General features: G+C 37.4%; 3 protein-coding genes across 3 annotated transcripts in view; 2 read left to right on the forward strand and 1 right to left on the reverse strand.

The window, feature by feature from the left end:
• LOC134535012 (probable ATP-dependent RNA helicase DHX35) overlaps window positions 1-4,705 on the forward strand; it is a 68,434-nt gene extending 63,729 nt beyond the window's left edge. The window contains exons 12-13 of the mRNA XM_063373839.1: window positions 748-901; window positions 2,629-4,705. Coding sequence (XP_063229909.1) covers window positions 748-901; window positions 2,629-2,755 — 281 coding nt within the window. The 3' untranslated portion in view covers window positions 2,756-4,705. The remainder of the gene's footprint in view (window positions 1-747; window positions 902-2,628) is intronic.
• On the reverse strand, window positions 4,685-9,182 carry LOC134535020 (uncharacterized). The gene is made up of 3 exons (XM_063373851.1): window positions 9,133-9,182; window positions 6,632-6,910; window positions 4,685-5,139 (listed from the first exon to the last, which is right to left on the reverse strand). The coding sequence occupies exons 1-3, from the start codon at window positions 9,136-9,138 to the stop codon at window positions 4,843-4,845; spliced, it is 582 nt and encodes a 193-aa protein (XP_063229921.1). The 5' UTR covers window positions 9,139-9,182; the 3' UTR covers window positions 4,685-4,842.
• A 10,451-nt stretch (window positions 9,183-19,633) lies between these two features.
• Window positions 19,634-21,896, forward strand: LOC134528323 (uncharacterized). Its single transcript, XM_063361860.1, has 3 exons — window positions 19,634-19,671; window positions 20,803-21,075; window positions 21,445-21,896. The coding sequence occupies exons 1-3, from the start codon at window positions 19,666-19,668 to the stop codon at window positions 21,739-21,741; spliced, it is 576 nt and encodes a 191-aa protein (XP_063217930.1). The 5' UTR covers window positions 19,634-19,665; the 3' UTR covers window positions 21,742-21,896.
• Window positions 21,897-22,955: the final 1,059 nt, after the last annotated feature.

A 22,955-nucleotide genomic window follows, 5' to 3' on the forward strand; every position in this document is an offset into this window, starting at 1 on the left:
AATTAAAGTTCATGCTTATTTCTTATTTGATATTATTGAATGTTGAAACATATCTTCTACGATAATACCTAATTTAATTGTTTTGTATCTCAGAAATGCTGTTAGTGAATTTTTATGAAACAGGATCCTCAAAAATGTTTATTTATTTAAACATGAAACAGCTCTATTTTCGTTGTTACTACAGTTGGGTGAAGCTATACACCTATTCAATAAGCCATTGTAGCCAAAATATCAGTACCAAATAGTTTAAAGTAAAGTTTTGGGATACAATTTTTAAAATGCCAGGATAATATCAATTACATTAAAGATCACTACCCGAAGGTTCTAAATTATCATCTCAGAAGATAACGTGACAAATAACTTAACAGTAAGAGATGTCATTACAATAATATTCAGTAATTAAAAGTTAAATTATGAATTTGGTTATCTGGTGACAAACATTCTCACTTCTGTTAGGAAATATGAGGCACTTTAATTTATTTAATTTAATATAGAATAGTTATACCAATAAAAAAAAATTGTTTTCATGTCAGAATGTTGGTGTTGTAAATATGAAACAAATACAAGGTAATACTAGACACATAATTTTATATCTATTCGACCGGTATGAGGAGAACGCAAAATTCTTGGAGCTGTCAGGAATTGGTCACAAGGGTTGTTTTTAATATTATTTCCAGATAGAAAACAACAAATATTCAAGGTAAGTGTTTAGTGTTTCTTGTGCAGAAATCTGGTTTGATTTTTCAGGTGACACTGAGAAAGTGTGCCGTTGCATAACCGCCGGTCTCTTCCCGAATGCTGCGTATTTACACTATTCTGGTGTCTATAAAACTGTGAGGGGTAATCAAGATCTTCATATTCATCCTACATCTGTCCTTTACACACTGGAGCAGCCAAAATGGTGAGTGTAAAATTTTTATGTATGCTATTACATACATCGTTTGGGGCTGCGCCCTACAGAGCCTGATATGTCACCACCCCTTCTCACCCCTATCCTCCTGGCATTTGAACTCCCCGCCGGCAACATGCATGCGCAAGAGGGCGCAGTCGAGCCAGTGATGAATAATAATTAATATTGTAAGCTTTTTATTTTATGATAAATAATAATTAACATTGTAAACTATTACTTATAAGTCAATTGTGTTCTTGTCCTTTTAGCTATTATAAACAATCAGAAGTTTTCATATTTAATTACCACATAACAGCAATGAACCCTGACTGCCGAAGGCCATCTTATATTTAATACATTTAAACCAGAATTGTTTTACATAAATTTATTAACGGTATTTAAGTATGGATTAATTTTATCATAATTTTTAAGGAAGTATTTTGAGTTTAACCGACGCACATCTCGGCATGAGTTGGGTTCGCCTAAAGGTACTTGCAGTTTGGCACCATTGCTCTGACGAACCACCTCGGCGGCCATGTCTCTTCCCAGTTGCTTCGCATCGCCACCTGAGGTAGAGCGTTATCCGCACTCGGGAAACTTCATCTTTCGTGTTTCATTGACCGCTGTAATTCTGTTCCTTATTTAATCCAAATCATTTGCTACTGTCCTTGGAGCCTACTTCGGGGGCGTGGCTGTTTAATTAATTACGTTTGTATCCTCTCGGTGGAATTTGTCATTAACACAAACCTATAGTCCGGCCACAATGTGGTCCAGACCATCCATAAGCCGGTTGTGCTGCAAGGCGTTTCACAGTTTAATTTTTTATATTTATATCTAGTGTATGGGAGATGTGTACAGAACACAGTATAATACATAAATAACAGTTTTACAAACCTTGTGTTGTTCATATGCATCTGACCACGTGTGTGTATGTGAGCACTTAGCAGTGTGTGGGATACCGTGAGAGCCCACGTGAGCATCCAGCATAGTGTGGGCCAGGTTCTGGTAGTCTTATAAAGGTGAAAGGGGAAATGAGTCATGTCCTCACACGTGCAACGTCGCACCTTGAGAATAGAGTCTCAGCCGGGTCCGTGTCCCCTAGACACGGTGGCGCCTATTATCGTATATTTAACACTTTCGCTAACTGACCGTCATTTTACAACAATTATTTTCACAAAAATTAACTTAATTTAAAAGTGAACTCACAAAAACACATCCACATGCATATATTTTGAATTATTAGGTCATAAAATTGAAATAAATGAGAATAATATCTAATGATCGACATTAATACGTATATGATTGTCTTTGTCATAGTTGAGTTGCTGCACATGCTAAGGCGTAACTTAACTCAATATGTAGAAACGAAGAAGTTCCTGTTTCAAGTTCTCCCCTAGTGTCACACTTTAAATTTATGTCCACAATGTTGATAACTAAGTGATTTTGGACCTTTGTGGAGAAAGCTCTAATTTTGTTTTTTTCATGTATCATCTTTTACCCTAAATACATAATTGAATATTTATATTTGTTATAGACATTGATAACTTTATGCATGTTCTTATTTTGCTTTTCACGACTGGAAAAGATCTATCAAAGTGGCCTCTACTCCAAACTCCATTATTATCTGCAGGTGCAAATGGAATGCTGATGTGGACACATATAGTTATTGTCATAGATACAATCAAGCTGAAAGTATTAATCGTGAGATTTTGTTATTTGAAATTTTTTTTCTGTTTCAGGGTTGTTTTCAATGAGGTTTTACAGACAGACAAGGCATACATGAGAGAGTTGACGGTGGTGAATCCTTCCTGGCTTGAAGAACTCGCACCACATTTTTACGAGAAAGTCATAGACAAGGACTATTAATGCAGGCTAATCTGCTGTTAGTTTTTCAGGCTTGAGTAAATATTTTCTTCCTGATATTGTTCAAATTCAAGAAACAAAATGGTTTGGAGCTGTCAGGATATAAAGTCAAAACATTTTCAGTAAAAACTTCTTTTTTATGAAATTGTGTCTGGTCGCTCAGTTTATAGCATGAAATGTAAAATATCACTAAGAAAATTATGTGTTGTTTTATTTTAACTAAACCATGTTTTATGAAACAACCAGCTCTGAAGTAAATACAGTCATTTATTTTTCAAGCAAGAATCATAATTTTTCTTGTACATTTATGTGTGTAGCATGCTAATGGTAACAAAATTTGCTACTCATTGTATGTTGAAGTGTTAAAACTGACTTAAAATTTTTTGTTGATTATGTAAAATATTTTAAAGGTAAGCAAAATAATATTTTGAACTGTTCAAATACAAAATTAAAGACTGTTTTTTGTATATTTACCTTGGAAATGTAATACATAATTAATTTAAGTTTTAATATACTGACATTAATAAAGTGTTGTATTAAAAGTGTAACTGTATTCATAAGTTTTCACCATGTAAGTGGAACACAGCAGTAAATTCATATTTTGTCACATGTAAAGCTAGAGTCACAAGGCCACAATGAACATGAGACGACAGGATCGCATGATCAGTAGCCAATGAAATACAAGGTAACAGTGATGCCAATATGACAGAATATGTGTTCTGATGGTCTGCAAGAAATAGATTCTATTTCTAACTTCGTCATGTTGTGCAAAACGATGAAAAGCAAAACGGAAACCTCACAGAACGAAACTTCAAAAATATTTACCTACTTGGTCAATATTTATGTTGAAAAACAAAATTTGGTTTTCTTTTGGGTATACTTTCACATTTGTACATAGTGTGATTTAAAACTGTTTGTTACGTTTATTACGTTTATTTTTAATGTTTAGCCTAGCTAATAGAGGAAATATTTTCCGTCCATAATCTATGTATCTGTAGCTTGCTTCCTTGTATCTAAAATAAACTTAATTCTATTTCATGCAATAGATAACTACCAAGTATTATATTGTCATGCACTTCAGCTATAAACATGATATAAAAGATTCCTATAAGACCTATCTGTTTTTGGCAAATTATATACTGCATTTTATGGATGCATTTGGCTTAGAATGATTTGCTGACACCCATTAGAGTTTTTCGTGTTAATGTTATAGTAGTATTGCGACCCTACACTACTGTATTAACTCTGTCTTGCTGGAACGATGTATGACACCTAATCACTTAATCAGTAGGAACAAGATTGTATGTTGAGTTGCAATAAAACCGAAATAACACCGAAAAGTATGTCCAAACATCACATTACACCAAAATGCAAGTTATTCACCATATGTAGCATTAAAATACAAGTTACATTATGGCATTAAGTATCATTTAACCAAAACTTGATTCAAATAATAAAAAAGGGAATCTTTTTATGCTTGAGATTCTGGGAATGTCCGTTACTCCCGGACAAAAACTAGTACTTAATTGTATGATCGGAAAAAATAAATAAATTTGCTTTATTATATATCTCTCATTGAATCAATTTTAAACCATCAATGCTCACTAATATATTTTTATTGTATGAAATGTATGTGTTTTAGACAAATTTATTAAAATGAAACGTATAAAATTTACCCTCTTTTTTGGTGGAGAAAGTATTAAAAAACAGCTTTTATAAAAATAAAAACCCTAACACAGAAATCCTCTGTTTTAAAAACGAATTTGGACTAAAAATAAACCCATAAAATCTTGTCTCTACTAATCAGATTTGTTGTGTCATGTTGGTCGAAGCATTGTGACAAAGCTTAATAATATGACAATTAATTTTGTCAACATGTGAATGTGCAGAAGGATTCAATTGTAAAACATTGAAATAAACTACCAAACAATAAACGGTTAATAGAAATGTGAATTTAAGTTATTTATTTATTTTTTTCGTAAATATAATAACTTTAAAAATCACAATTTTTACAAAAATAAATCTTTTGTTGTGGAGTGCACATAGGGGTTGTTGCGAGCAGGCATCTCAGGTCCTCGACAGGAGCGAGGTCACTTGAGGATCCTGACCAGCGGCGCCGGGTACTGGTAGATGGGCGCCCGGATCGGCTCCACATCGTGGTACTGTATCTGAGCGTAGTAGCCGTTGCTCAGCTGCTGAGGCGCCTGAGCGCTGAGCTGCTGCGAGAGGGCGGCGTCGCGCCCGGCGGTGTAGGCGACCCGCTGCAGTCTGCCGTCCGGCAGCAGCACGTAGTACAGCCCGCTGTCCAGCTGCTCGCGCTCCCTCTGCTGCAGCCTCTGGCGGCGGCCGGCGGCGCTGTTGCCGTCGGCGAGCTCGTCGGAGCCGTCCTGTCACACGGCGTCAGCGCACTCTGTCCCGTCATTCCCGTCCCTTCCTGCCTCATCTGAGGTTAGAATTTTAATACTTAAAATAATTCTAGAGCTTGAATATTTGCAATGTGTGTTTAGTTTATATGGACGTGCAAGTAAAATGTTTGGCGACACCCAAGATATTGGAGAAACATCACATAAGTATGTTGACGTCGTCCAGGCCTGCGGCCCCCTTTGAGCCCGATATGCCACCGCCCAAACACTACCATCGCTGTTCAAACCTCCCGCTTGTGCATGCGTGTGTGCGTGTGTTGGTAGCCCGGCAAGAGGGCACTTAGCTGCAGTGCGCCGCACCCCTATATGTATTAATAATTATTGTAACCCTTTTCTTTTCGTCCCAAAATAGTGTCACGACGATTATGTATGTGAGTGCCTTTTAATCATTAATTTATGATGCTTTTGTAATAAAATATGTGCAAGCACGGACAAGGACGCTCCCTAGAGGGCGACAAAGGAACTAGCATATAACTTGATTTAAACTATTTTCTACCACATAAGTAATTATTACAGATGGTCTGGTCATGGATGTGATATGCTAATTTTTATAAAGAGTTCATGTTATTTTCAATAATAACCCGGGGCACGCAGTCGCAGAGATGTAAAGGTAATTGTGTTCGGCGCGAAGGACGCCATGCTGCCTGCCACAAGCCCTTGTCTCACCCCAGACTCCTTCTTCAGCCGGCCGAGAGCGGACGTCTCTGCAGACACCTCGAGGATATCACCGTTGTTTCACCGAGAAGTAGTTCTGTTAAGTAATTTATCCAAATCGTTTTCTTTCTATCCTCGGGGCTTCTCTCAGTCGGAGAGACTGTTTAATTAATAATTCTTATACTCTCCGAAGTTTTTAGTCATTCGTGTAATAAGTAAGGACTTGAGGCGACCACGTGCGTGGTTCGCCTCCTCACCTAAATCGATTGGTGCCTCTGGCATTTTATAACAATATCAAAGAAGGATTGTGTAAGGGCGTGTAAAGTGAGTAAATAAAACCAACTTATTTGAGTCACGTGTCTTGGTGCTCGGGGGGGCCACGTGGGTCCTTAACCTAGTCAGCGGCGTGTGGGACGCCCTAAGAGCCCACTGCGGTTAATTAGAAGCGTGCCCGATGCTGAGAGCGGGCTCGGTTAGGAACAGGTGCTGGATTAAACATCAGGAGGGCTAATATCTCGCCGCACACGGGCCACGTAACACCCTGAGTAAGAGTATCGAGCCGGGTCCACGTGCCCACTCACTTGGTGGCGCCCACTATTTCCACCAGTAATTCGAACCTTAACACCGGTATGCCCTCAATGTAATCCATTCCAATTTTTTGCTTATCGTGAAGCATTTGAAGTGTTGGAATCCTTTATCTAAGTAACAAACTATGCAAACAGATGTACGGGTTGAGGTTCGTTATTATTTGGTATAATGGAAGGAGCAGTTGGGCATGGTCGAGCCAGTGGAGGCAACTCACCTGCTCGGTGGAGACCTCGGTGGTGGTGGGCAGCTCCGTGGTGGAGGGCTGCTCCGTGGTCTCCTCCTCGGGGGGGCCGTACTGCGGGGGGCCGTACTGCGGGGGCGGCAGGTAGTTGGAGGACTGCCTGGCGGGCAGCTGGAACTGGCGGCCAGAGGGCCTCCAGCCGGAGGGCGGGTAGGGCGCCGCCTCCACCTGGGCGTCTGGGGAGCCGTAGTTGGTGGGGAGATCTGCCGCCGCCGCCGCCGCCAGCGCCAGTACCACGGCCAGGACCTGCGGCTACAGGGACCCAGTGTTTGTGGATTCAGTGTCTTTTTTAGATCTTTATGGTCTGTTTGAAAGACTTATACAACCTACCTATGGAAAGTTTCATTAAAAAAACAACCCATGTAAAAAAATAAATTTTTTAGGAAACAAATAAAATTAATTCAGCAACTCCATTGAAAATTATTAGTATTGGAATTATTTATTGTAAACATCAACTACTATTACATTGTGCCAAGTTATAATTCAGCCTTGATTCCCACAATACATACACCATGGCAAAGGTTTTTTATTTGTTGAAACCACTTGCACTAGATTTCGTTTTGTAACATGAACATTTATATGTTGATATATTTTTCTCACCTTTATAAATCAGACCAAAATCATGTTATTGAGTTTATTAGTTGTTAAAAACACTAAAATATTGCATGTTTTCGGACCAGCAGTGCGTGTGAAAATGGCAGAGAAGATGGTAGAACAGCTATTGTCATCATTTGGATTTGCCATGAAGATGAATTACATGAGATTTTAACGGTGACATATTTGTTCTGAGATACATTCCAGTATTACGGATAAGAATAGCTGCAGTCTGCCAAAAGCCCCTTACGGTTAGGCCACCCCTGTGACATCACAGCATTGTGTGATATTGTGATCAGGTGGTAGTGTGGGTGTTGGAAGTGCATTTAAGGGTAGGCTTTGATGCGTTTGTGAATTAAATAATATTTGTATTTATTCATTATATGTTAAATTAAACACTAGGTAGTTTAAAGTAAGCAACATGCCAAAATATTTGCACAATAATTACATCTCTGTATTAAAACAAATAATAAAATATCAAATATTAGATTCAGTACCTACATACAATGCAATAGTTTAATATTGTGACAATTAAAAAGAATGAAAATGAAAAACAAAAATTGGTACCAGTGGGTATCGAACCCGAGCTGATGGATTGCCAGAAAATGCACTTGATCATTGTGCCACACTGCTGATTCGAAAATTCATTAACACTATCCCTCATACCTTACTTACTTTAAAATCTTTAAAGAGCTTTTCCTTGCTTCCTAGGGCCCACTTAGGTGAGATATTTTAGGATATTTTAGCAACTATCTGTTTCTACTCACATAGTTTTAAGCCAAATTAGTGAGCCCCGGCTTAACCCTACCCTTGTTAGTGTATGACCCTACCCTTGTTAGTGTTATATGTGTTCTAAAATGTTCCATGTTTATTTTGTTTAAATGTATATATTGGACTGAACTTTTAACATCTTTGATGCCATGTTTGTTTCAACGTAATTTTCCTAACTAATATATTATGCTTTTTTTTAAAAGTTGCTATTATATGTTATGAAAACTCAAGTTTACAAAATGTATTCCAGAATGGTTTCACTACCATAAAGGTTACTTTGGCACACCAATACACGAAGTACATCCCACCATATTCACGAGCGTTGAGGCATTTACATGCAATGTGTTTGGTGCTCCTATTGTTTGGCTAGCCCTAAGATATCAATAGTAATATCTTGTTAAACAGAAATATAGTTAGTTTTTAAAGAGGGGAAAATGTTATTACAGTTTTTCCCCCCCTAAAGTGAATACTTTTGATGTATTTATCATGCGCCACATTATTTTAAAGAATTCTACATTAAATTTCATGTTCGAGTTTTGTAATATAAGTTGATTTGCAACATGAGAACAGATTTGAGTTTGCTCTTTACCGAGGTTAGATTTTTACACATCACTGGTGAGTAGGTACTCACTTTTTTTTGCCAAAGATGTTTCAAGTACCTTTTAAAATTTTTTATTACCTTACGAAGTGTCTAAAATCGCAATAGAAAATGTTATAATAATTGTTGAGGCATAAAATCCGTGGCAACCAACACTGCGTATTTCTGTCACTACCTCTCCGCCTTCAAAGTTCTTGGTCTGCTACATCATGTTGACTTTTTATTTTGATTTTCGCCATTTTTTTCAGGGCTGTTTCTAAATTTACAAATAATTTAACATATTTTTGCTTAGTGTAATATCATGGGTGTAAAAAGGCACACAACATTTGAGTAACCTTTAACACCTATGCTATTACACTAAGTGAATACCTATTGAAATTATTTGTAGGATTCCATCAAATGCAAAGTAGATATTGAGTTAAACTTTAAAAAATCAATGATGAAAAAAAAATGACGTGTGAGCCCGAGGCTCAAGCCCAAAGAAATGAGTGGACCTGTGGTCTCCACCTACCTTCATGTCTGATGCGGAGCGGTGCTTGTGTTTGCGTGCGGATACGACTGCTGTTTGGGCTGGCGGGCCAAGCTTTATACCGCGGGGGAGACCCCGGGCCTGCCCCCTCCCGCCCGCGCGACACACGCACTCCCCCACCAGGCGACGCGGCGAGGCGATGTCCAGCGATGACTCACACACGCATCACGCAGCACGCAGCACGCAGACGATGCGACGGCCGCTTGCCTGCAGATGTTAACATCTTCCCTAGGCTGCTTGAGAGAGGCCTGTGTCGTGTAACTTGTCCCGAATTAGACAGTTTTACAACAGTGGTGTCAACGGTCTGCACGCACTACTTCAGGGTGGCTAGCAGGAAATGGGAAAACCTGGGATGGTCAGGGAATTTTCAGCAACAGGGAAATGTCAGGAGAAAATTAGGGGATTTCTCAGATAGTCAGGAAAACATGATATTGAATATTTTTAATAATGAAGTTAATGAAAAATTAATGTAAAAGCAGAGACTTATTTTGCTTTATACTAGTCCCCCCTTCCTAACCTGTTGCTTGCTGCGATAGCGAAGTGTGGTATGCTTAGGGGCCGCTCTTTTGAATTCGAATTTTTGACGGTTATTGGTGAATAAATAATATTATTTGTCAATTTTTTTTTTTTAAATCTATAAAAGGCAGTGAATTTGTCATCGCAGGTTTGCTAGTCACCTTGTTATACCACTGTCTGTCAACAGTATTTGTAAACAACATCGGGACTTTCAGGTGGTCGTAAACAATACAACGTGCCCTGCTTCGCAAATTGCAGTGACAGTTGGGAAATGGGTACAACTGATACTACTTCTGAGAATGTAAATTTGAGAAAAGCTACATGAGAGATACTTTTAACAGCTTGTCACTAATATATATATATATATATATATATATATATATATATATATATATATATATATATATAATCAGTTACTAGGGGCAGATGCGTACGGAAGTTGCAAGGAAGGGGTGTGTATATATCCACCCCCCTCCTTTAAGAAAATCTATCATTCCCAACAAGAGGACAGAATTTGAAAGAAAACAGGGCAAAGTGGGTCTGTCCCCCACCCGGCTTTTCCCAAAATAAAATTCTGCGTACGCATGCGACTAAGGGCGTAACCATGATTTACCTCCGGCAGTGGTAGCCCTGTGCTGGGCGAGGGGGGGGGGGGGGGGGTGTTAAAACGGATTAGCTTACAGACCATCTTTCGGAAAATTTTAAAAATAAATTTTTCTAACAACGTTTTTAAGCAAATATAAAACTTCAAATTCAACCTTGGTTTTGCTTATTTAGATTTTATTTTTTTAAATATTATTTTCTTATAAACTATCCCACGGTCAACCTTATGAATCATTACTATCATATTCTGGTAAGATCGCGTCATTATAGGAGGCAACAAAATATTTGAAAGTTTTTCTAATACTATTTTTATGAATTGAAACAGATTTGTGACGGAAAAATTGGAAAACAGGGAAGTAAAATTGAAACGGGCCGGTGCGGGGTCCCGCTAGTCCCGGAGCTCTAGACGGTTGCCCGGCTTGCTCGCCTCAGGAGCCGCCCCTGCCTCCGGGATTACTTGCCACTGTCTGCCGACATTTGATAGTAGCACTTAATACATTTATTTCAATTTTACTAACTATAGTCAGGCCAAAAACTTACATTTTAAATATATTCTAAAAAACAAAATTACAAAATGAAGATTTGATTAGCAAGAAAACCTGGAAAATGTTCTATTACGCAGTATGGAAGGGAGATGTATCCTGATATCATCATCCCTGTATACACCCCAATCAATTACTGACTGTTGAAAAAACAAATAACATATCTATGCTCCCAACGTTTATAGGCTTAAAGCCTTTACTTTAACATGAGACTGCAACGACGCAAAATAGCCAATATATGCTTGATACAATCCATCTTTGCCGAAAACGTTGCCATGAAAAATTATGTCGGCCTACATTACTTTAATATTAACTCCAAGAGAGTTTCTTTGATATTTGTCACAGTTATCATAGTTTATTTTAAGTAACTAGCAGCGAAACCATCGTTGCTCGGGTTAAGATACATCGCATGTTTAATGGTATAAAAATATATAAGGATACATTTTTTAACATAGATATTATAGATTTCTATTTTCTATATTGGGAGACTTATTCGGCCATTAAACATGCGGTGTATAGGTATAGAGTACTATATCTAATAGAGTAAACTAATTAACGAATTAAAATAATTTTAAGAAAAAGTTTAGTAACTGAAAAATTCATGTTTCTCGAACATTCTAAATCGATCATAATCAATTGTGCTCATTTTGGAACTTTCCAGATCATTCCGAAAATTTCTAGAACTTTCTCGATCATTCTAAATCGATCATAATAAATTGCACTCATTTTGGAACTTTCCAGATCATTCGGGAAATTTATAGAACGTTCTCGAATATTCTAACTCGATAGTAACAGTTTTGGACATTTTGGAACTTTCTAGACGAAGCCAGAAATTTTTAGAACTTCTTTCTCAAACATTCTATATCGATTACAATAGTTTGCACTCATTCTAGAATTTTCTAGATCGTTCCAGATATTTATAGAACTTTCTAGAACATTCCAGATCAATTATAACTGTTTTACACATTTTGGAACTTTCTAGACCATTCAAGAAATTTTGAGATCTTTTCAGAAGTCCTCATGCGTTAGAAAAGGACAGAAATATGTTTTAATTTTTTCGCCACCCAAAACACCCACAACCACCCACCGTGACCAAACTCTCTTACTACCCCCTGGAGACCAAGGGGTATTTACCACCCCAACGGGAAGTTGATTGGGGTTGGCGGTGATTGAGAAAACTGTGTATTTACGTACTAACAAAGCATTATCTATACTAATATTATAAAGCTGAAGAGTTTGTTTGTTTGAACGCGCTAATCTCAGGAACCACTAGTCCGATTTGAAAAATTATTTCAGTGTTGGATAGTACATTTATCGAGGAAGGCTATATGTTATATTATATTATCAATAACATTTGGGATCCTTACTAAAAGCCCAATTTAGAATCAAATGCGTTGGAGGGGGTTAGTTAGATACAACATGCAGTACACGTACGAAGTGTGTGTTGCAGGCGCTAGAAGTTTATTAAGCGAAATACCACTCACTGACACACTCATCACGAGATATCTAAAACTATACACCCGATTGACTTGAAATTTAGCATAGTTACTCATTTTGTGATGTAGACGCTCACTAAGAACGGATTCTGCGGAAATACGATCCCAAGGGGAGTTTCGGGGGCGTAATATATCAAAATTTCCAGTTTTTGGTAGAAAATCACCATGGCAACGGCTGTTGCTTTGTTGATGCTTCATTCATCTCTATGGCAACGACTATTTCATTGTTAGTGCAGTCCTCATCACCGTTGAAATTTTGCGGGTACTTTAAATATCAAAAATTGCCCATTTTCTTCAAGTATATATATTTTACAGACTTGAAACTTCACAGTAATGTTCCTTATGTTACGCAGGATGACATTTTCCGAAAATTAGATCCCATGGGTGGTTAAAACCAGGCAACAGTGGGTACTTTGTCTGCATGAGAACAGGATTTTGCATTGTTCATGCCTTCTGCGTCTCCATGGCAACGGGCATCGCGCGGCAGTGGCGTACCCACAAGGAGGGGCATGTATAATGAGCGGCGCAAGAGTGATCTGCCTGTAGACTGCCGTAGCGAAGTACGGGTACATCAGTTGTACGTTGCGTGCACGAATCGGGAAACCATCGGTGCTATTCATTTTCTCTCCGGTACATTATACAGCATTGTAATAAATTGTCACTGAATTTTTTTTATTTACCATTACTGTAAATGGAAGATGTGGCTTAATTTTTTCCCATTAGTATAGCCGTGCGAAGCCGGGTCGACTAGCTAGTATATATATATATATAAAGATTAGTTTCATTTTATTTAAAAATAATTAGCTAAGTTTCGTACACATTTTTGAATCCGTTTCAGTGGAGCGTTAGTTAAGTTACTTGGCGTTAGGTGGTTTGTCTAAAGCATCCAATTTCTTTGCAACATAATTATTAGTTTACTAATTTTTATACGCAGGGCCATCGTTTGGTATGCTGGAAAAGCAGGACAGAAGGAGGAGAGAAATAGAGAGAGAGAGAGAGAGAGAGAGAGATAGAGAGTGAGAGAGTGAGAGAGAGAGAGAGAAAAAAATCCAAGGGGCCCTGGTACCATCTGTGTGGGGAGGCCCGAGGGGGAGGGGGGAGGCTCGATTGAGTTTTGAGAATTTTTTTTTAATGTATGAATTAGCCCTAATAGAAATATGAAAATTTCAAGTCTATTAATAATATATCCAATTGTTTGGAACCTTACAAGTTATGTGATACGTGCAGAACATGTTTTCAGTTATGGCCCTAGTAACGTTTACATTCTTTCGAATATATTCATTTTTTGATTGTATGGTTTGAAAATTTGTGGATTAAATAATGGGGTTGGAAACCGACAAATATTTTTGCCCCCAGACTTTGTTTCCCTCGACGATTTCTCTTCCTCACATAAATTTTTGCGTCTTGTTACCGCCATCTATTTTTATGAAGCCATTTTAGGAAGCGACAAGTTTTGCGGTGGTTTTAAAAATCTGTTAAATTAAACATTATCGAGACGCTTAAGGGCCCAACTTAGGTACTCTCTCTATTATTTTTAACAACCAGTTGTTCATATTTTTAAGACATCGAATAATTTATGTATGACATTACACATGGCAATGATGATAGCATATTTAAATCTCACGATATTTTTAATAAAGTTGGTTTGTTAACATGTATTTATTTAGTTACTGCAGACTATGTGAGGTATATTCGTACTGACGATCTCACGTTAAAAAAACACATACCTAACTTACAACATAATTTGATCAAGCGTTCATCATTTGTGGCTCGATATTAAGGATTGCCTAAGCGGTTTCTCCTTAAGACGAATCTTAAATTGCAATTGTTATTTTTAAGGCGTCTGCATTTGGGCCACGTAAAATAAAAGTACAAAGAAACCTAAATCGTTCTCTTCGCCTATACGAGAGTTAGCAACTCTTTTTTTTTTTTACCTAGGTTCTTTTGCTCCCAACTCTTACAACTCCTGGAGAACAAAAGAGATGGCGAGTGAAACAAACATCTTAGGAAGCGATCGACACTCAGTTCAAAGCAAGGGCGCTTGGAAATCAACGAATTGCGGGACGGTGTAATGATCGCACATCAACCTCCACATTAGGAAAGTGACGTGGCACGAGGCACCGACAGTCCGATATGGAAGACGCGCTGCCAACAGGGGCAAGGCCGTCGTCGACGGTCGTAAAATTGTCGACAGCACGCAGCTCGGCCCAGACAAAAGGAGACGTGATCGCAATGCAACTCAGGGAGCTGTCCGAACCACTGCTAGCTGGAACCATCCTCTTCGCCCAAGGAGATCGAAAGTTACTTCAATGCATTCCAGCTGAGGAGCTCTCGTGATTGCGTGATGGGGGAGGGTATATTTATATTTACTTAAATACTTAAATTCATTGTAAAGAAAACTATTTCGCTCATGTGCGAACTCTTTTCTTTCAGTTTGTCTTTGGCGTGATATAAACAAAGCCTACTAAATATTGTGACATTTAATTAAATCAAAAGTGAGAGTGGATTATGATTATTGTGAACAATATACTTTCTTGAAGAGAATATTGTCTATATTTGTAAAAATATGAAAAAAAAACCCCTGAAATAAGGGATCTAATACCTAGTCGATCAAATAAAAAATTGGAAAAACTGTCAGAAAAATTTCTTGAAGAAATATTCACGGTTAGAAACTCAAATGCTTGCCAGTGGATTAAAGATTTCAACAAAGAATGTGAACGTTTCCTAATCAAAGAAGACAAAAAGGAAATACAAATTTTAAAACATTTCTTAGAATACCCCAGTGTAGTTTGGTACAACTGCATGCAAATGAAACTTACAGTGGAATCAGACTGGACAAAATGGGAGATTTTTTTGGTGAGACATTTGCAAACAAAGAATGGTCACCCATCAGATATGCTGACTTAGAATAAACATCAATGACTTCCCGAATATATTGATTTTCATAGCAGGATATTGAAATTATTGAGTACTGTAGTTCTTCAACACGCTATATTGGATATATATTTTAGAAGCAGCCAATATATACTCAAATTTACTTTAATAGTAAAGTCATGTAATAAATAAAAAATTGAGCCACATCTAGAGACACTTCTGAGATAAAACAATATTTATCGATTTTATTTTAACTGCAGACAATATCTATTCAAAATCTACTTTAATAGTAAATTGATGTAATAACTATCAAGTATTTTTACATTGTTATAAAATTTCTTTCATACACCGATAAAGAAGTATTAAGTACTTTAAATTGTAAATAAACCAAACTAAAAAGTAGAAAATAAATAATAGTTTTAAAAAAAAACTAAAAAATACGCTTTATAGAGAAAACCAAACTAAAAAATAGAAAATAAATTTTAATAAATTTGAATTAAGAATAGAGTAATTTTTAAAATAAATATAAATTAAAATAGTGTATAGAAGAAAAAAATGTATTTTATTTTAAAAAAAAGCGTGGGGTGCATGGTGTCAATAGTTATAAATATTTTATTGACATATATGATTAGAAGGATTATCATTTCGATAATATCTTAAAAAGCACCCCACGCTTTTTTTAAAAATAAAATACATTTTTTTCTTATATACACTATTATTAATTTATATTTATTAAAATTTTTTACACTATTCTTAATTCAAATTTATTAGAATTTATTTTCTATTTTTTAGTTTGGTTTTCTATATAAAGCGGGTTTTTTAAACCATTATTTTTATAGTACTTCTTAAATATTTTAAGCATCCTGTGTATTTTTTCTGTGTCTTATTTGTTTAGGTTGTCATTTTATTTTCTATTTAACCAAAACTTGCTCAGCAATAGAGACAGCATTAATTTTTCACGATAAGCCATTTTATCCACAGCACAGGCAACACCACGTTATGATAGTTGTGACGTACTTATGCCTTCTGCGGAATGAAGGTGAAAGAAGCATCTCAAACAGACCCGGGTTCCTTGGCCCAACAGCCAGACACGCTAGCCACTAGATCATAGAGAGAATGTTTAAAATTAATTCACTATCCATATAGCCTGGCATAGCCAGGTATACTCATATATTAGTCCTAACGAAGGAAATAATTAGATTGTTCGATAAAATTTTAGCGTTAAATATTAAATCAAATTAAACTAACATTTACGCAGAGTCCGTTATTTTTTTCACAAATTGAACTCGGCCAATTTGAACAAAGCTAGATTATAGATCACCCTACACTACGTTAAAAACATTTAACTCATCCCTATGATTAACAACAACAACAACAACAACAACAAAAACAACAACAACAAAACATTTTGGCAAAGTCTGAAAGCACAGGTAAATTTGGAATTACCTATTTAATCTGGAACGTTCAGGAAACTTCTCGAACATGCTAGAAACTTCTGGAACATTTTTGAACTTAATGAACACATTTTTTTTGTATGTTCTCCAATACCACAAAAAGATAGATCACGCGCTTTCTCATATACCAGACAGAGAAAATGTTTAGAATTTATTTATGAAATGCTGGATGCATTGAATAATCTAAAATTTATTTCATGCTATGCCTACTACGTTAGTGATACATATTTTTGATCAAACACTAAATATCATCTCTTGCAAAAATAAGTGGTCGTAGAAAAATTATTTTGGACCAAAGGTTAAGATAATATTTAGATTATCTACAATAGGTTTGAACGAATTGATTGAGTAGCATAAGAAGTAAGGGAGTTTAATTTTTTTTATTTGAATCGAGGTTTTTTCAACTCCTTGCAGTAATAGTTAGACTCATCAAAAATGGTTTCAGTCAAAAGTTTGAGATAATATTTAGGATTTTTTTGCACGAAAAAGGATTTATGAACATTGTTTGTATTTCAAACCTTGTTATTTCCACCTCTTGCAGAAATGGTTGGTCGTTTCAAAATTTACTTATGTTAAATTTTTTTAGATAATATTTAGAATGTTGAAAAATAGATAAGACTGTTTTTAATAGTTATCTAATAAGATATTTATGCATTTGGTTGTCCTTTTGGTTTTTCCCACACTTTGTAGCAAGGTTGGTTGCATGAAAAATTATTTTACCCCTTGCAGTAATGGTTGGTCTTATGAAAATTATTTCCGACAAGAGTTATATATATAATCTTTAATTGTTTTACAATTAATAAGAACGGATTTGATAGTGTAAGTTGTAGGGAAAGTATGAATTTGGTTTTGGATTGAAGCACCCGTGTTTTCAACTCTTTGCCGCAATGGTTTATATCATAAATAATTTTTTAGACAAAAGTTTTAGATAATATTTAAAAGGTTTAAAAAAAAATGCACGGATTTGATGGTGTCACAACAAAGAAAGATATAATTTTTTTCTGACCCCTGTTTTTTTAATTTCTTGCAGTCATAGTTGGTCATATCGAAAATTAATTTTTACAAACTTTTTTGTATTAATCTAACAATATATAATACTTTCATACAGATGTGATATTTGTCATATTAAGGGAATTATAACGATTTTTTTTAACTTCCTCATTTCTACCCCTTTGGTCGAATTTTGCCCATTAACAAACTCACCCGAGATTTTCAATTAAGTACTATATTTTATGAATCAGCGCGGAAGGAATCTATGCAAATTAAGGGTAGTTATAATGTACATAAAAATTATATTTATAAACATTTGAGAAACGAAAAACTGCGTAAAAAAGACCTGGAAATCGCACCATGATACCTGTCGTAGCTGTTATCATGGACCGTGATAACGGCTACAATAGGTAATCTTTGTTCGAAATCTTACTAATACGGTGTTCTGTACACTGCACTGACGCAATAAAAATATCATATGATTGTTCCACTGTGCTGAACTCGCAATAGCACGACGGGCGCAACATCCTAGCCATGATTTTTTATTCGGATGTTGGTGAGACTGGTTCTTCGGGAATACAATTATTATTACATTCATAAAGGTTGTGTTTAATCAATTTATCTTTAATGTCTTTGAAATATGTTCACGCCCAGTGATTTTTCCGCACAAACATGACATGTATTTTATATGTATTTCCCTCAAACATGTCGATAAAAACACTCGTAATCATTAATGGCATATGTGTACATACACATATGATGGTCAGAAACATTTTTTAGACTATATAATAGTTTATTTATGGAGCTGATTGGCTTGTGGGTTTTAGCCACGTCGGAGGCTAAGATTTCATCGACGTCTCGGTTGACCTTGCAGTCGCCATCTTCAGGACAGCAGTAGCTGACACCATGGCTGCGAAAAACCTGCGATTCTTGTTTATTTTTATTTTCCAGTCGGGTGAAGAACCACTTGTTCGCGATGACGCGATACTGCGCGCCCATTGTGATCCCAGTATTTAGCGATATAAGTTACATATTTTCTTGCGGTACGGTGGCGTGACTGTTGCAGCAGGTACGCGTGTCTCCAGGGACGCGTGTCCGAACGACGAGCAGCAGAAGTTACGAAAGGCCACGTACCCGACACTCTGGACGGTCACAAAAGAAACAAAAATGCCAGAGAATTTATTCTTCGATTTCTCTCGCGAAACGCCAAAAGGACAAAAACAATTCCGCTAAATACTGAAGAGCCGGGCTAGTGCAAAACCTCAAAAAATATCAAATAGGAAATTACTCAAGGGGCTTTGCGTTACCGAAATGTTAAAATTCTTAAATGTTTTGTACATACTTTTACATAATTCTAAAATGCCTTAAAAAAAAAAAATACATCGGGTAGGCTTTAGTCTCGTTATCGCCCCACCTGGGCACGTAAAGCATAAATTGACAATATGTTTCCGTTAAATAAACAATCAACAAACGTATTTAAAACCCACTCTAAATGCACACAATCAATCATCACAGAATTGGGTGTAAGTTCACTGTAATACCCGTATCACAAACCCAATTAAAATAAACATATAATATTATGCTTTTTTTTTTAAAATTAACTCTCAGTTGTGTAAACGCCTATAATATACCATCTCACACATATTATAATATAATTTAAAAGCTTATAAAACATATTTAAAAAAGGAATTTAAACTGAAGTTCAAATTAAACAAACAAAACCACAAATTGTATTACGTTGAATTAAGCGATAAACCTGAAAGAGCACAAAGAATGAACAAAGTAAACATTAATGAGAACGAAACAAGATCTGAAGTGCCAACCTAGAGACGTGAAACAAGGGAGGGCCGCGGAGTCGCCGGACGAGCGGGCACGTGACCCGGGAGCCTCGCTGCGCGCGTGCGCAGAGGGACGTGCGCGGACGCTATGGGGGTCAGTGTCGCCGGCCCGGGCCCGCGCGCTCCCCTGCAACTATATAACCCGGCGCCAGAGCTGCCCTGTGGTCAGTCTGCGAATCCCCGTGGTCACCGCTCTCAAGACATGAAGGTGAGTGCTCGCAGTCGCACCAGGCACTTCGCTACCTGCTTGCACGAGAAACCAACTGTAACCACACAGTACTAAATACTGTGGAACAACTGAATTTTTTTTTTTTGCTAAAAGGAAATACACGTAAATACTCATACTTTTTCTTTAACTCTCTGCAGATATTATATATTATATTTTGGGGCTTTACAAGCCATGATCAACCGATTTCCAAACTTTATTTAAACATGTACACAATTTGTAGATATATATTCTGAATTATGACTGTAAAATAAGATTAATTGAAACAGTATCTGAAAACGAAAAATAAAAAAAATTGAGAAAAAAAGTTTGCAATACAGACATTTTATGTACTAAAATATGTAAAGTCTAGATCGAACATGAATTACAAAATCATGAGAATAACGATCGGTTTTTAAGTCCACCATGTTGATTGTTGACACTCCTTACATAAGATTCTTCTTTGCAATTAAGAAATACTTTAATTATCTGCAGTTATTCGGTTGTGAAAATTTAGTAAAGTTTATGGTTAGACATACATTATTTTATAAAAACAATTTTCCATAAAATAACATTGAAATTTATTAATTTAACATTAAATAGCCGGCAACTTTGTATCATTTATTAAATTCTATACTGTCATATTAAATTGCATGATGGAAATGACGAACATTGACAAAAGCCAATCGTATTTTGTCGGAATGCTCTATTCATCATCTTTTCCAATCTTCTTGAAAACCTTTTCCTTCCATTAAAAGCATTCTAAAAAAATAATTGCCTGAAGGTCTTGAATAGAAAGTGACATTTTCTTTGGATGCTTATTCTACTAAGACCCTCTTAAAGTTGGGGTTTATATATTTCTGAAGAATATTCGTTTGTAAAATTAAAATATTAATATTTTCTTCTGGTAGATATTGTAAAACTAATAGCTTGAAACCTTAAAATAAATAGTTTTTTTACGAAAACAATAAATTAATGATTTAACAAAGGTGCATAAGTTAACCGACATGAATTTTTTTATATCTACAAATGATTATGTAAATAAGAATCGACGTAATATAAAAAATAATGATAAATAAGTCAATTATTTAAAACAACTAAATCGTTCCAACTGGCTGATCTGTAATGCCGCAGGTCCTGGCCGTGGTACTGGCGCTGGCGGCGGCGGCGGCGGCGGAGCTCCCCGCGAACTACGGCTCCCCAGACGCCCAGGTGGAGGCGGCGCCCTACCCGCCCTCCGGCTGGAGGCCCTCTGGCCGCCAGTTCCAGCTGCCCGCCAGGCAGTCCTCCAACTACCTGCCGCCCCCGCAGTACGGCCCCCCGCAGTACGGCCCCCCCGAGGAGGAGACCACGGAGCAGCCCTCCACCACGGAGCTGCCCACCACCACCGAGGTCTCCACCGAGCAGGTGAGTCGCCTGCATGCTGCCACGATACCTCGGCACTGGCTCGACCACGCCCAACTGCTCCTTCCATTATACCAAATAATAACTAACCTCATCCCGTACATCTGTTTGCATAGTTTGTTTCTTAAATAAAAAATGTCCACGCTTCAAATGCTTCACGATAAGCAAAAATTGGAATGGTTTGCATACTTACGTGATGTTTCTCCAATATCTTGCGTGTCGCCAAACAGTTTACTTGCACATCCATATAAACTAAACACACATTGCAAATATTCAAGCTCTAGAATTATTTTAAGTATTAAAATTCCAACCTCAGATGAGGCAGGAAGGGACGGGAATGACGGGACAGAGTGCGCTGACGCCGTGTGACAGGACGGCTCCGACGAGCTCGCCGACGGCAACAGCGCCGCCGGCCGCCGCCAGAGGCTGCAGCAGAGGGAGCGCGAGCAGCTGGACAGCGGGCTGTACTACGTGCTGCTGCCGGACGGCAGACTGCAGCGGGTCGCCTACACCGCCGGGCGCGACGCCGCCCTCTCGCAGCAGCTCAGCGCTCAGGCGCCTCAGCAGCTGAGCAACGGCTACTACGCTCAGATACAGTACCACGACGTGGAGCCGATCCGGGCGCCCATCTACCAGTACTCGGCGCCGCTGGTCAGGATCCTCAAGTGACCTCGCTCCTGTCGAGGACCGGAGATGCCTGCTCGCAACAACCCCTATGTGCACTCCGCAACAAAAGTTTTATTTTTGTAAAATGCAGTGCATAAAACATATTTCTACGTTGTGTATGTAAATATAAATAACTCAATAAAAATTCCTAAACTGAATTATATTTTATGAATACATTCTGCCAATACATGAGAAAATATACAGCACATTTAGTACCAAGTTTGTTACATAAATCTGCGTAAACAATACAGATGACCTTATGACTGCAGCATTAGTGGAAATTCATTATCATACAAACATTGTCTTGTTACTTCCGCAGTATTTTCAACCCACGACGGCCTCTGCAGCCGTCTCACCTTCATCCGTGCCAACAATTGCTTCTAACATAATTGCTTCATTATTGCAGCTTGTGATATAACCTTGGACAGTAACTTTGCTGGACCTGGCCTACGTTTCTGCAACTTCCAAGCTATACACAAGAGCTTCCAACAATATCCAGAAGTATATTGTCGATGTCTGTCAGTTTCGCTCCACTTCCACCCTTAGCACCTGTCTTCTTAGCATTATATATTTTACTCTGTAGAAAAGAGAAAGGTGCAGGTTTGATTTAGGTTAGGTAGCTGTCAAATGATAACCTAACTGTATTAACAGGCAATTCACAAATTTGTTACGATTTCATTATTATAACTCTATTACATAAGGCGTATAAAACTAATTTCATAGAATATCCTTACCTCGGTACTTTTCTTGACATTTTGCCAAACGACATCCCGAACATAAACCTAGTCTTCACTTCCTGGAATAATTTCTAACGAAGCTGCGAAAACTCGAATCTCTTTCAATGCAACCATTTATTTTCTTTCGTCAGCGTGTCTGAGAAAGCACCGAACAAAATTACCTTTTGTTTTCTTTTATTTTGTTAAGAATCATAATATTATTTCCAGTTTGCTTTCTGCCATCGCTCATTTTTGGTTTGGCAATAAAATACAGCCGTGAGTCGACGTGTAGAATTATCATCGATACTCCAGTTACGATTCTCAAGTCAAAACAATTTTTGTTCATGAAACACTTGTAAAATATCTACTCGTGACTTGTAATTCGCAGCTTGTAAGCTTGTAGTCTCGTGAAGCGTCGCGGGCCGAGGAACCAGCGAGCTGTCGGCGGGCTGGCGCTCCACTCGCCGGGCGAGTGAGGAGTGGTCGTCAGGAGTGGGGCTA

Source organism: Bacillus rossius, chromosome 1 (genome assembly GCF_032445375.1).
Source record: "Bacillus rossius redtenbacheri isolate Brsri chromosome 1, Brsri_v3, whole genome shotgun sequence".
Taxonomy (NCBI): Eukaryota; Metazoa; Arthropoda; class Insecta; order Phasmatodea; family Bacillidae; genus Bacillus; species Bacillus rossius.